The sequence below is a fragment of the Hemiscyllium ocellatum genome, unplaced genomic scaffold, assembly GCF_020745735.1.
Source record: "Hemiscyllium ocellatum isolate sHemOce1 unplaced genomic scaffold, sHemOce1.pat.X.cur. scaffold_3650_pat_ctg1, whole genome shotgun sequence".
In the NCBI taxonomy this organism is placed as follows: domain Eukaryota; kingdom Metazoa; phylum Chordata; class Chondrichthyes; order Orectolobiformes; family Hemiscylliidae; genus Hemiscyllium; species Hemiscyllium ocellatum.
In genome coordinates, this window is record NW_026868534.1 from 24203 (window position 1) to 38508 (window position 14306).

Below are 14306 nucleotides of genomic sequence, written 5' to 3' on the forward strand. Positions count from 1 at the left end.
AGAGGGACCGAGAGAGAGAGGGACCGAGAGAGAGAGAGAGGGAGAGACCGAGACCGAGAGAGAGGGGGAGAGAGAGAGAGAGAAAGGGACCGAGAGAGAGAGAAAGGGACCGAGAGAGAGAGGGACCGAGAAAGAGGGGGAGAGAGAGAGAAAGGGACTGAGGATGGAGAGAGAGAGAGAGAGAGGGGGACAGAGAGAGAGAGAGAGGGGGACAGAGAGAGAGAGAGACCGAGAGAGAGAGAGGGGGGGGGGGGGAGACCGAGAGAGAGGGGGGGGGGGGGGGGGGCGAGAGAGAGGGGGGGGGGGGGGAGAGAGAGAGAGAGAGAGAGACGGAGACTGTACAATAAATAGCTGTGTTACACATCCCTCCGGAACGCCGCCCACCCCACGGTCTGCCTTGCTCCAGGCCAGCCCACCCCGCTGCGGGAGAGAGCGAGAGAGCGAGCGGGCGCTGGCTGTGCTCACACGCCCGCTCTCTGGTACAGGTAGATGTAGCCTAGGTCCTTTGGGGGTTTCTCCGAAGCACACACCTTGTGGTCATTGTAGATCACCCACCTGTGGGAGAGGGGGAACGAGAGACAGAGTGAGAGAGAGGAGGGCGACTGACTGAGGGAGGGAGGGAGAGGGGAGAGAGCACGCGGGTGTGGGGAGAGAGGGGAGAGAGAGAGAGAGCACACGGGTTTGGGGAGGGAGGGAGGGGGGGGAGAGAGAGCACACGGGTGTGGGGAGGGAGGGAGGAGAGAGAGCACACACGGGTGTGGGGAGGGAGGGAGGGGAGAGAGAGTGCACAAGGGTGTGGGGAGGGAGGGAGGGGAGAGAGAGAGCACACGGGTGTGGGGAGGGAGGGAGGGGAGAGAGAGAGAGAGAGAGAGCGCACGGGTGTGGGGAGGGAGGGAGGAGAGAGCGCACAAGGGTGTGGGGAGGGAGGGGGGAGAGAGAGAGAGAGCGCACAAGGGTGTGGGGAGGGAGGGAGGAGAGAGAGAGCGCACGGGTGTGGGGAGGGAGGGAGGGGAGAGAGAGAGAGCACACGGGTGTGGGGAGGGAGGGAGGAGAGAGAGAGCGCACGGGTGTGGGGAGGGAGGGAGGGGAGAGAGAGAGAGCACACGGGTGTGGGGAGGGAGGGAGGGGGGAGAGAGAGAGCACACGGGTGTGGGGAGGGAGGGGAGAGAGAGAGAGAGAGCACACGGGTGTGGGGAGGGAGGGAGGGGGAGAGAGAGAGAGCACACGGGTGTGGGGAGGGAGGGAGAGAGAGAGAGAGAGAGCACACGGGTGTGGGGAGGGAGGGAGGGGAGAGAGAGAGAGCGAGAGAGCAAGCACATGGGTGTGGGGAGGGAAGTGAGAGACCGGGGGGGGGGGGGGGGCTGTAGTTGAGGAGGACAGGGACTCACCTTCCCTCCTTCTTGATGTGACACACATAGTGACCACACATTGTCGACGTCCCCATGTGGCTAATGAACGCAAACAGATGGTAGCCTAGAGGGGGGGAACGAGACTGGAGTGAGAGAGAGAGAGAGAGCGCGCGAGCGCTGACCCTGGGGGTATCCGCGCCCACCCCCCCAGTCCGGGTCCCTCCCTCCCTGACCCCAGGAGCGCAGTACTCACGGCCGGCTCCATCGCGGACCTTGGGCCCAGGGGGCACGGATTCCGAGAGGGATTCGGGGGCAGACCGTGTCTCGGACACCTCCATCTCAGCCTCAGCCTCCAGGTCATCGATCCGGCTGAAAATCCAGTCAACAGCTCGCTCCAGGCTGTTATTCTGTACGGGACGGAGAGGGGGAAGGGGGAAGAGAGGGTTAGAGAGGGAGGGAGGGAGAGAGGGGGGGTTAGAGAGAGAGAGAGGGTTAGAGAGAGAGGGTTAGAGAGAGAGGGGGGGTTAGAGAGAGGGGGGGGAGAGGGACAGAGGGGGAGAGGGACAGAGGGGGGAGAGAGGGTTAGAGAGAGGGAGGGAGAGGGAGAGGTGGGGAGAGGGAGGGAGAGAGGGGGAGGGTGGGAGAGAGGGAGGGTGGGAGGGAGGGAGAGAGGGTTAGAGAGAGGGTCAGAGAGAGAAAGAGGGTTAGAGAAACACACACACGCGTACATCGCCCCGTATATACACAAACACGTACATCGCCCCGTATATACACACACACGTACATCGCCCCGTATATACACACACGCACGTCGCCCCGTATATACACACACACCCGTATGTCGCCCCGTATATACACACACACACGTACGTCGCCCCGTATATACACACACACACACCCGTACGTCGCCCCGTATATACACACACACACCCGTATGTCGCCCCATATATACACACACGCGCGTACGTCGCCCCGTATATACACACACGCACGTCGCCCCGTATATACACACACACACCCGTATGTCGCCCCGTATATACACACACACACGTACATCGCCCCGTATATACACACACGCACGTCGCCCCGTATATACACACACACCCGTATGTCGCCCCGTATATACACACACACACGTACGTCGCCCCGTATATACACACACACACACCCGTACGTCGCCCCGTATATACACACACACACCCGTATGTCGCCCCATATATACACACACACACGTACGTCGCCCCGTATATACACACACACACACACGCACGTCGCCCCGTATATACACACACACCCGTACGTCGCCCCGTATATACACACACACCCGTACGTCGCCCCATATATACACACACACACACACGTACGTCGCCCCGTATATACACACACACGCGCGCACGTCGCCCCGTATATACACACACACGCACGTACGTCGCCCCGTATATACACACACACCCGTACGTCGCCCGTATATACACACACACGTACGTCGCCCCGTATATACACACACACGTACATCGCCCCGTATATACACACACGCACGTCGCCCCGTATATACACACACACCCGTATGTCGCCCCGTATATACACACACACACGTACGTCGCCCCATATATACACACACACACACCCGTACGTCGCCCCGTATATACACACACACACCCGTATGTCGCCCCGTATATACACACACACGCGTACGTCGCCCCGTATATACACACGCGCACGTCGCCCCGTATATACACACACACACCCGTATGTCGCCCCGTATATACACACACACACGTACATCGCCCCGTATATACACACACGCACGTCGCCCCGTATATACACACACACCCGTATGTCGCCCCGTATATACACACACACACGTACGTCGCCCCGTATATACACACACACACACCCGTACGTCGCCCCGTATATACACACACACCCGTACGTCGCCCCGTATATACACACACACGTACGTCGCCCCGTATATACACACACACACACACGCACGTCGCCCCGTATATACACACACACCCGTACGTCGCCCCGTATATACACACACACCCGTACGTCGCCCCATATATACACACACACACACACGTACGTCGCCCCGTATATACACACACACGCGCGCACGTCGCCCCGTATATACACACACACGCACGTACGTCGCCCCGTATATACACACACACCCGTACGTCGCCCCGTATATACACACACACGTACGTCGCCCCGTATATACACACACACGTACATCGCCCCGTATATACACACACGCACGTCGCCCCGTATATACACACACACCCGTATGTCGCCCCGTATATACACACACACACGTACGTCGCCCCGTATATACACACACACACACCCGTACGTCGCCCCGTATATACACACACACCCGTACGTCGCCCCGTATATACACACACACACGCGTACGTCGCCCCGTATATACACACACACGTACATCGCCCCGTATATACACACACGCACGTCGCCCCGTATATACACACACACGCGTACATCGCACCGTATATACACAAACACGTACATCGCCCCGTATATACACACACACGTACATCGCCCCGTATATACACACACGCACGTCGCCCCGTATATACACACACACCCGTATGTCGCCCCGTATATACACACACACACACGTACGTCGCCCCGTATATACACACACACACCCGTATGTCGCCCCGTATATACACACACACGCGTACGTCGCCCCGTATATACACACACACGTACATCGCCCCGTATATACACACACGCACGTCGCCCCGTATATACACACACACCCGTATGTCGCCCCGTATATACACACACACACGTACGTCGCCCCGTATATACACACACACACACGCACGTCGCCCCGTATATACACACACACACACGCACGTCGCCCCGTATATACACACACACCCGTACGTCGCCCCGTATATACACACACACACACACACGTACGTCGCCCCGTATATACACACACACGCGCGCACGTCGCCCCGTATATACACACACAGGCACGTACGTCGCCCCGTATATACACACACACCCGTACGTCGCCCCGTATATACACACACACGTACGTCGCCCCGTATATACACACACACGTACATCGCCCCGTATATACACACACGCACGTCGCCCCGTATATACACACACACCCGTATGTCGCCCCGTATATACACACACACACGTACGTCGCCCCGTATATACACACACACACACCCGTACGTCGCCCCGTATATACACACACACACCCGTATGTCGCCCCGTATATACACACACACGCGTACGTCGCCCCGTATATACACACACACACGTACATCGCCCCGTATATACACACACGCACGTCGCCCCGTATATACACACACACCCGTATGTCGCCCCGTATATACACACACACGTACGTCGCCCCGTATATACACACACACACACACGCACGTCGCCCCGTATATACACACACACCCGTACGTCGCCCCGTATATACACACACACCCGTACGTCGCCCCGTATATACACACACACGCGCGCACGTCGCCCCGTATATACACACACACGCACGTACGTCGCCCCGTATATACACACACACCCGTACGTCGCCCCGTATATACACACACACGTACGTCGCCCCGTATATACACACACACGTACGTCGCCCCGTATACACACACACACACACACACAGGCCGCCCCGTATATACACACACACACGCACGTCGCCCCGTATATACACACACACACGTCACCCCATATATATACACACACACCCGTACGTCGCCCCGTATATACACACACACACACGCACGTCGCCCCGTATATATACACACACACCCGTACGTCGCCCCGTATATATACACACACACCCGTACGTCGCCCCGTATATACACACACACACCCGTACGTCGCCCCGTGTATACACACACACACACGCACGTCGCCTCGTATATATACACACACACGTACGTCGCCCCGTATATATACACACACACACATGTACGTCGCCCCGTATACACACACACCCGTACGTCGCCCCGTATATACACACACCCGTACGTCGCCCCGTATACACACACACCCGTACGTCGCCCCGTATACACACACACCCGTACGTCGCCCCGTATATACACACACCCGTACGTCGCCCCGTATATACACACACCCGTACGTCGCCCCGTATATACACACACACACGTACGTCGCCCCATATATACACACACACACCCGTACGTCGCCCCATGTATACACACACACACACACGCACGTCGCCTCGTATATATACACACACACGCACGTCGCCCCGTATATACACACACACACGTCGCCCCGTATATACACACACACACGTCGCCCCGTATATACACACACACCCGTACGTCGCCCCGTATACACACACACCCGTACGTCGCCCCGTATACACACACACCCGTACGTCGCCCCGTATATACACACACCCGTACGTCGCCCCGTATACACACACACCCGTACGTCGCCCCGTATACACACACACCCGTACGTCGCCCCGTATATACACACACCCGTACGTCGCCCCGTATATACACACACCCGTACGTCGCCCCGTATATACACACACACACGTACGTCGCCCCATATATACACACACACACGCCACCCCGTATATACACACGCGCCACCCCGTATATACACACACACCCGTACATCGCCCCGTATATACACACACACACACGTACATTGCCCCGTATATACACACACACACGTACGTCGCCCCGTATATACACACACACACGTACGTCGCCCCGTATATACACACACACACGTACGTCGCCCCGTATACACACACACACACACGTCGCCCCGTATACACACACACACACACGTCGCCCCGTATATATATACACACACACCCGTACGTCGCCCCGTATATACACACACACCCGTACGTTGCCCCGTATATACACACACACACACGTCACCCCGTATATATATATACACACACACCCGTACGTCGCCCCGTATATACACACACACACGCACGTCGCCCCGTATATACACACACATACGTCGCCCCGTATATATATACACACACACCCGTACGTCGCCCCGTATATACACACACACACGCGTACGTCGCCCCGTATATACACACACACGCATACGTCGCCCCGTATATACACACACACACGCGTACGTCGCCCCGTATATACACACACACGCGTACGTCGCCCCGTATATACACACACACGCGTACGTCGCCCCGTATATACACACACACACACACACACGTCACCCCGTATACACACACACCCGTACGTCGCCCCGTATATACACACACACCCGTACGTCGCCCCGTATATACACACACACCCGTACGTCGCCCCGTATATACACACACACCCGTACGTCGCCCCGTATATACACACACACGTCGCCCCGTATATACATATATACACACACACCCGTACGTCGCCCCGTATATACACACACGCACGTCGCCCCGTATATATACACACACACCCGTACGTCGCCCCGTATAGACACACACACACGCACGTCGCCCCGTATATATATACACACACACCCGTACGTCGCCCCGTATATACACACACACCCGTACGTCGCCCCGTATATACACACACACACACGTACGTCGCCCCGTATATACACACACACCCGTACGTCGCCCCGTATATATACACACACACACGTACGTCGCCCCATATACACACACACACGTCGCCCCATATACACACACACACACGTACGTCGCCCCATATACACACACACACGTACGTCGCCCCATATACACACACACACGTACGTCGCCCCATATACACACACACACGTACGTCGCCCCATATACACACACACACGTCACCCCGTATATATATATATATACACACACACACGCGTACGTCGCCCCGTATATATACACACACACCCGTACGTCGCCCCGTATATACACACACACGCGTACGTCGCCCCGTATATACACACACATACACGCGTACGTCGCCCCGTATATACACACACACACACGCGTACGTCGCCCCGTATATACACACACACACACACGCGTACGTCGCCCCGTATATACGCACACACACACACGTCGCCCCGTATATACGCACACACACACACGTCGCCCCGTATACACACACACACACCCGTACGTCGCCCCGTATATACACACACACACGTACGTCGCCCCGTATATACACACACACACGTACGTCGCCCCGTATATACACACACACACGCGTACGTCGCCCCGTATATACACACACACGTACGTCGCCCCGTATATACGCACACACGTACGTCGCCCCGTATATACGCACACACGTACGTCGCCCCGTATATACGCACACACGTACGTCGCCCCGTATATACGCGCACACACGCGTACGTCGCCCCGTATATACACACACACACGCGTACGTCGCCCCGTATACACACACACGCGTACGTCGCCCCGTATACACACACACGCGTACGTCGCCCCGTATACACACACACGCGTACGTCGCCCCGTATACACACACACGCGTACGTCGCCCCGTATACACACACACGGGTACGTCGCCCCGTATACACACACACGGGTACGTCGCCCCGTATACACACACACGCGTACGTCGCCCCGTATACACACACACGCGTACGTCGCCCCGTATACACACACACGCGTACGTCGCCCCGTATACACACACACACGTACGTCGCCCCGTATATATATACACACACACACGTCGCCCCGTATATACACACACACGTACGTCGCCCCGTATATACACACACACACACACGTACGTCGCCCCGTATATACACACACACACACATCGCCCCGTATATACACACACACACGTACGTCGCCCCATATACACACACACGCGCGTACGTCGCCCCGTATATACACACACACGTACGTCGCCCCGTATACACACACACACGCGTACGTCGCCCCGTATATACGCACACACGTACGTCGCCCCGTATATACGCACACACGTACGTCGCCCCGTATATACGCACACACACACGTACGTCGCCCCGTATATACACACACACACACACGTACGTCGCCCCGTATATACACACACACACACGTACGTCGCCCCGTATACACACACGCGCGTACGTCGCCCCGTATACACACACACACACGTACGTCGCCCCGTATATACACACACACACGTACGTCGCCCTGTATATACACACACACGTACGTCGCCCCGTATACACACACACACACACGTACGTCGCCCCGTATATACACACACACACGCGTACGTCGCCCTGTATATACACACACACACGCGTACGTCGCCCCGTATATACACACACACACACACGTACGTCGCCCCGTATATACACACACACGTACGTCGCCCCGTATATACACACACGCGTACATCGCCCCGTATATACGCACACGCGTACGTCGCCCCGTATATACACACACACACGTACGTCGCCCCGTATATACACACACGCGTACGTCGCCCCGTATATACACACACACACGTCGCCCCGTATATACACACACACACGTACGTCGCCCCGTATATACACACACACGTACGTCGCCCCGTATATACACACACGCGTACGTCGCCCCGTATATACACACACACACATACGTCGCCCCGTATACACACACACACGTACGTCGCCCCGTATATACACACACACACGTACGTCGCCCCGTATATACACACACACACGTACATCGCCCCGTATATACACACACACACGCGTACGTCGCCCCGTATATACACACACACGCGTACGTCGCCCCGTATACACACACACACGTACGTCGCCCCGTATACACACACACACACGTACGTCGCCCCGTATACACACACACACGTACGTCGCCCCGTATACACACACACACGTACGTCGCCCTGTATATACACACACACACGCACGTCGCCCCGTATATACACACACACACGTACGTCGCCCCGTATATACACACACGCGTACGTCGCCCCGTATATATACACACACACACACGTACGTCGCCCCGTATATACACACACACGCGTACGTCACCCCGTATATACACTCACACACGTACGTCGCCCCGTATACACACACACACACGTACGTCGCCCCGTACACACACACACACGTACGTCGCCCCGTATACACACACACACACGTACGTCGCCCCGTATACACACACACACGTACGTCGCCCCGTATACACACACACACACGTACGTCGCCCCGTATACACACACACACACACACGTACGTCGCCCCGTATATACACACACACACACGCACGTCGCCCCGTATATACACACACACACGTACGTCGCCCCGTATATACACACACACGTACGTCGCCCCGTATATACACACACACACGTACGTCGCCCCGTATATACACACACGCGTACGTCGCCCCGTATATACACACACACACGTACGTCGCCCCGTATATACACACACACACACACACATACGTTGCCCCGTATATACACACACACGCGTACGTCGCCCCGTATACACACACACACGTACGTCGCCCCGTATACACACACACACGTACGTCGCCCCGTATACACACACACACGTACGTCGCCCCGTATACACACACACACACGTACGTCGCCCTGTATATACACACACACACACGCACGTCGCCCCGTATATACACACACACACGCGTACGTCGCCCCGTATATACACACACGCGTACGTCGCCCCGTATATACACACACACACACACGTCGCCCCGTATATACACACACACACACGTCGCCCCGTATATACACACACACACACACACGTCGCCCCGTATATACACACACACGTACGTCGCCCCGTATATACACACACACGCGTACGTCGCCCCGTACACACACACACGCGTACGTCGCCCCGTATATACACACACACACACACACACACACACACACACGTCGCCCCGTATATACACACACACGTCGCCCCGTATATACACACACACACGTACGTCGCCCCGTATATACACACACACACACACGTACGTCGCCCCGTATATACACACACACACACGTACGTCGCCCCGTATATACACACACACACACGTACGTCGCCCCGTATATACACACACACACACGTACGTCGCCCCGTATATACACACACACACACGTACGTCGCCCCGTATATACACACACACACACGTACGTCGCCCCGTATATACACACACACACACACGTCGCCCCGTATATACACACACACACGTACGTCGCCCCGTATATACACACACACACACGTACGTCGCCCCGTATATACACACACACACACGTACGTCGCCCCGTATATACACACACACACGTACGTCGCCCCGTATATACACACACACACGTACGTCGCCCCGTATATACACACACACACGTACGTCGCCCCGTATATACACACACACACACACGTACGTCGCCCCGTATATACACACACACACACGTACGTCGCCCCGTATATACACACACACACACACGTACGTCGCCCCGTATATACACACACACACGTACGTCGCCCGTATATACACACACACACACGTACGTCGCCCCGTATATACACACACACACACGTACGTCGCCCCGTATATACACACACACACACACACGCCACCCCGTATACACACACACACACACACACACCCTACCCCCCCCGCCCCCCCACCCCAGGGTCAGGGGGGTGTCTGCTGAAGAGTGACCCCAGGTTTCCTCACCGTCGCTCGGAGCGCCCGCGTTGCCTGCTCCCGGGAGAAGCCCATGGAGATGATGGTGGCGATACTGTCCTCTGACGGGGGCTCACTCGCACTGACCGCTGAGCCCGGACCACTGGCACACGGCAACACCAGAGGGTTCGCCAAGTCTGCAGGAGAACGGGGGGGAAAAGGGATGAAAGGAATGTTTATACAGAGGCATTGCTCCAGCAGATCGGGGGGGGGGGGGGGGGGCGGGGGGGAGAAAAAGGGGGAGGGAGAGCGCGCGAGAGGGACAGCGCGAGAAGGAGAAGCCGCAGCGAGTGACCTTGCGTCCCAGACGGAGGGCAGCGTCCCTCCCTCCCAGCCTACCTGGGTCGTCGATGTGAGCCATCACCCAGTTGAGGGCAGCCTCCAGGCCGCTGTTGCCCGTGTTATAGACGGCTTTCCGACACGCCTCCACCGGGAAGCCCATCTCAGCAAGCTGTAACACCACCCCCTCGTCCAGGACCGGGGCTGCAGGGGGGGGAGGGAGGGGAGGGGGGAGAGACAGGGAGGGGGGGGGGGAGAGAGAGAGAGACAGAGATAGAGAGACAGAGAGAGACAGAGAGGGGGGAGGGAGGGAGAGAGAGACAGAGAGACAGAGGAGGAGGGAGAGAGACGGAGGTAGAGACAGAGACAGAGAGAGAGACAGAGAGAGAGAGAGAGAGAGAGAGAGGCAGACACGGGGAGGGTGGTGAGAGAGAATGCTGTTAAATACTGGAGAGGAGAGGGGTTGTATGTGGGCATCTGAGTCCCTTCACCCCCCACCCCATTATGAACAACCACCGAGGCCCCTTACTCACTCTCACACAACACGGGAGGCTGCACTGACCCACAGCAACAACACTATGGTCTCTCACTGTCTCTCTCCATCACACACACACACAGACACACACACATACATTTACACACAGGGCCAGGGCAGAGACACTGTCTGCCTCTCTCTCTCTCTCTCTCTCACACACACACACACACACACACACACACACACACGGATGGACATACATTTACACACAGTGACAGGGCCAGGGCCAGGGCAGAGACACTGTCTCTCTCTCTCTCACACACACACACAGAGACGAACATACATTTACATACAGGGACAGGGCCAGGGCCAGGCAGAGACACTCTCTCTCTCTCTCTCTCTCTCTCTCTCTCTCTCTCTCTCTCTCTCACACACACATGCACACGCACAGACAGACATACATTTACACACAGGGACAGGGCCAGGGCAGTGATACTGTCTCTCTCTCACACACACACAGACGGACATACATTTACACACAGGGACAGGGCCGGGCAGAGACAGTGTCTCTCTCTCTCTCACACACACACAGACGGACATACATTTACACACAGGGACAGGGCCGGGCAGAGACAGTGTCTCTCTCTCTCTCACACACACACAGACGGACATACATTTACACACAGGGACAGGGCCGGGCAGAGACAGTGTCTCTCTCTCTCTCACACACACACACACACACACACACACACGGACATACATTTACACACAGGGACAGGGCCGGGCAGAGACAGTGTCTCTCTCTCTCTCACACACACACACACACACACACACACACACATAGACGGACATACATTTACACACAGGGACAGGGCCAGGGCAGTGATATTGTCTCTCTCTCTCTCTCTCTCACACACACACACACGGACAGGGTCAGGTAGAGACATTGTCTCTCTCTCTCTGTCACTCACACACTCACGTACACACCCCAAACCCCCACAGCCCCAAACTAAGCCATCCGACTGCAAGACGCTGCATGCTGGAGCAGGGGAGGAGGAGGGGAGGAGGAGGGGAGGAGATGTGTGAGTGTCAGACAGTGGGAGAGAGAGAGAGAGAGAGAGGCACTAACATGTTGGAGTGGAGAATTGGGCTGAGCAGAGAGAATCGTCATCCTCCAGGCCGCAGAGCGCAAGGCTACCTTTGGTCTCATCCGGGGTGACCAAGGGAGGGGGCGCGAGTTCGGGCAGCTCCTCCTCGCCGGGCTGCAGGCCGGTCCCTCGCAAGGCTGAGATATCGAGGTCCTCGGGCATCTCCACCGACACGTCTGCAGGAACACAGAGAGACGGGAACAGGGTCAGAGCGAGGGGGAGGGGGAGGGAGAGACACACACACACACCCCTCCACCGACACGTCTGCAGGAACACAGGGAGAGACGGGAACAGGGTCAGAGCGAGGGAGAGGGGGAGGGACACACACACACCCCTCCACCGACACATCTGCAGGAACACAGGGAGACGGGAACAGGGTCAGAGCGAGACAGAGGGGGAGGGAGAGACACACACACACACACCCCTCCACCGACACGTCTGCAGAAACACAGGGACGGGAACAGGGTCAGAGCGAGGGAGAGGGGGAGGGAGACACACACACCCCTCCACCGACACGTCTGCAGGAACACAGACGGGAACAGGGTCAGAGGGGAGAGAGAGACACAACGGGGACAGAGGGAGAGAGAGACACACACACACACATACTACAGGGACAGAGGGGGAGAGGGAGAGAGACACACACACACAAATGGGACAGAGGAAGAGAGAGAGAGAGACAGAGGGAGAGAGACAGGGCGGGAGGGAGAGACCCCCACACACGCAACGGGGGCAGAGGGAGAGAGACAACAGGGGAAACAAGGAATGGAGGGTGAGATAAAGATAACAGGGGTGGGAAGGAGAGTGAGACCATGACAGAGGGAACAGGACAGGGGTGCAGTGGGTAGATTTGGGAGCAAAGGGTCAGGTCTTACCCAGTTTCTTGGGCACCCAGTCCAGGCCGAAGGTGAATTTTTTGATCTGGATGACGAGGTAATCCGGGAATGAGGCAAACCGCGTTTTCCTGAGGGAGCAACGTAGAGAGCCTACATCAGGGGACACTCGTGTGTAACAGGCACTCTCACACACAGGGACATGCAGGGCTGTGGGGTATATCAGTGTGTTACAGCGAGGGGCGCGGGGTATGTCCGCGCGGTGAGCCGAGGGGCGCGGGGTATGTCCGCGCGGTGAGCCGAGGGGCGCGGGGTATGTCCGCGCGGTGAGCCGAGGGGCGCGGGGTATGTCCGCGCGGTGAGCCGAGGGGCGCGGGGTATGTCCGCGCGGTGAGCCGAGGGGCGCGGGGTATGTCCGCGCGGTGAGCCGAGGGGCGCGGGGTATGTCCGCGCGGTGAGCCGAGGGGCGCGGGGTATGTCCGCGCGGTGAGCCGAGGGGCGCGGGGTATGTCC

General features: G+C 57.3%; 1 protein-coding gene across 1 annotated transcript; it reads right to left on the bottom strand.

Moving 5' to 3' along the window:
- Nucleotides 1-281: 281 nt before the first annotated feature.
- LOC132813387 (ubiquitin carboxyl-terminal hydrolase 5-like) lies at nucleotides 282-13946 on the bottom strand (the record flags this gene model as incomplete). Its single annotated transcript, XM_060823137.1, has 7 exons — nucleotides 282-555; nucleotides 1389-1473; nucleotides 1603-1756; nucleotides 11053-11198; nucleotides 11401-11544; nucleotides 13014-13139; nucleotides 13836-13946. Coding segments are annotated over 7 exons (860 nt in total), but the record flags the coding sequence as incomplete, so codon positions are not given.
- Nucleotides 13947-14306: the final 360 nt, after the last annotated feature.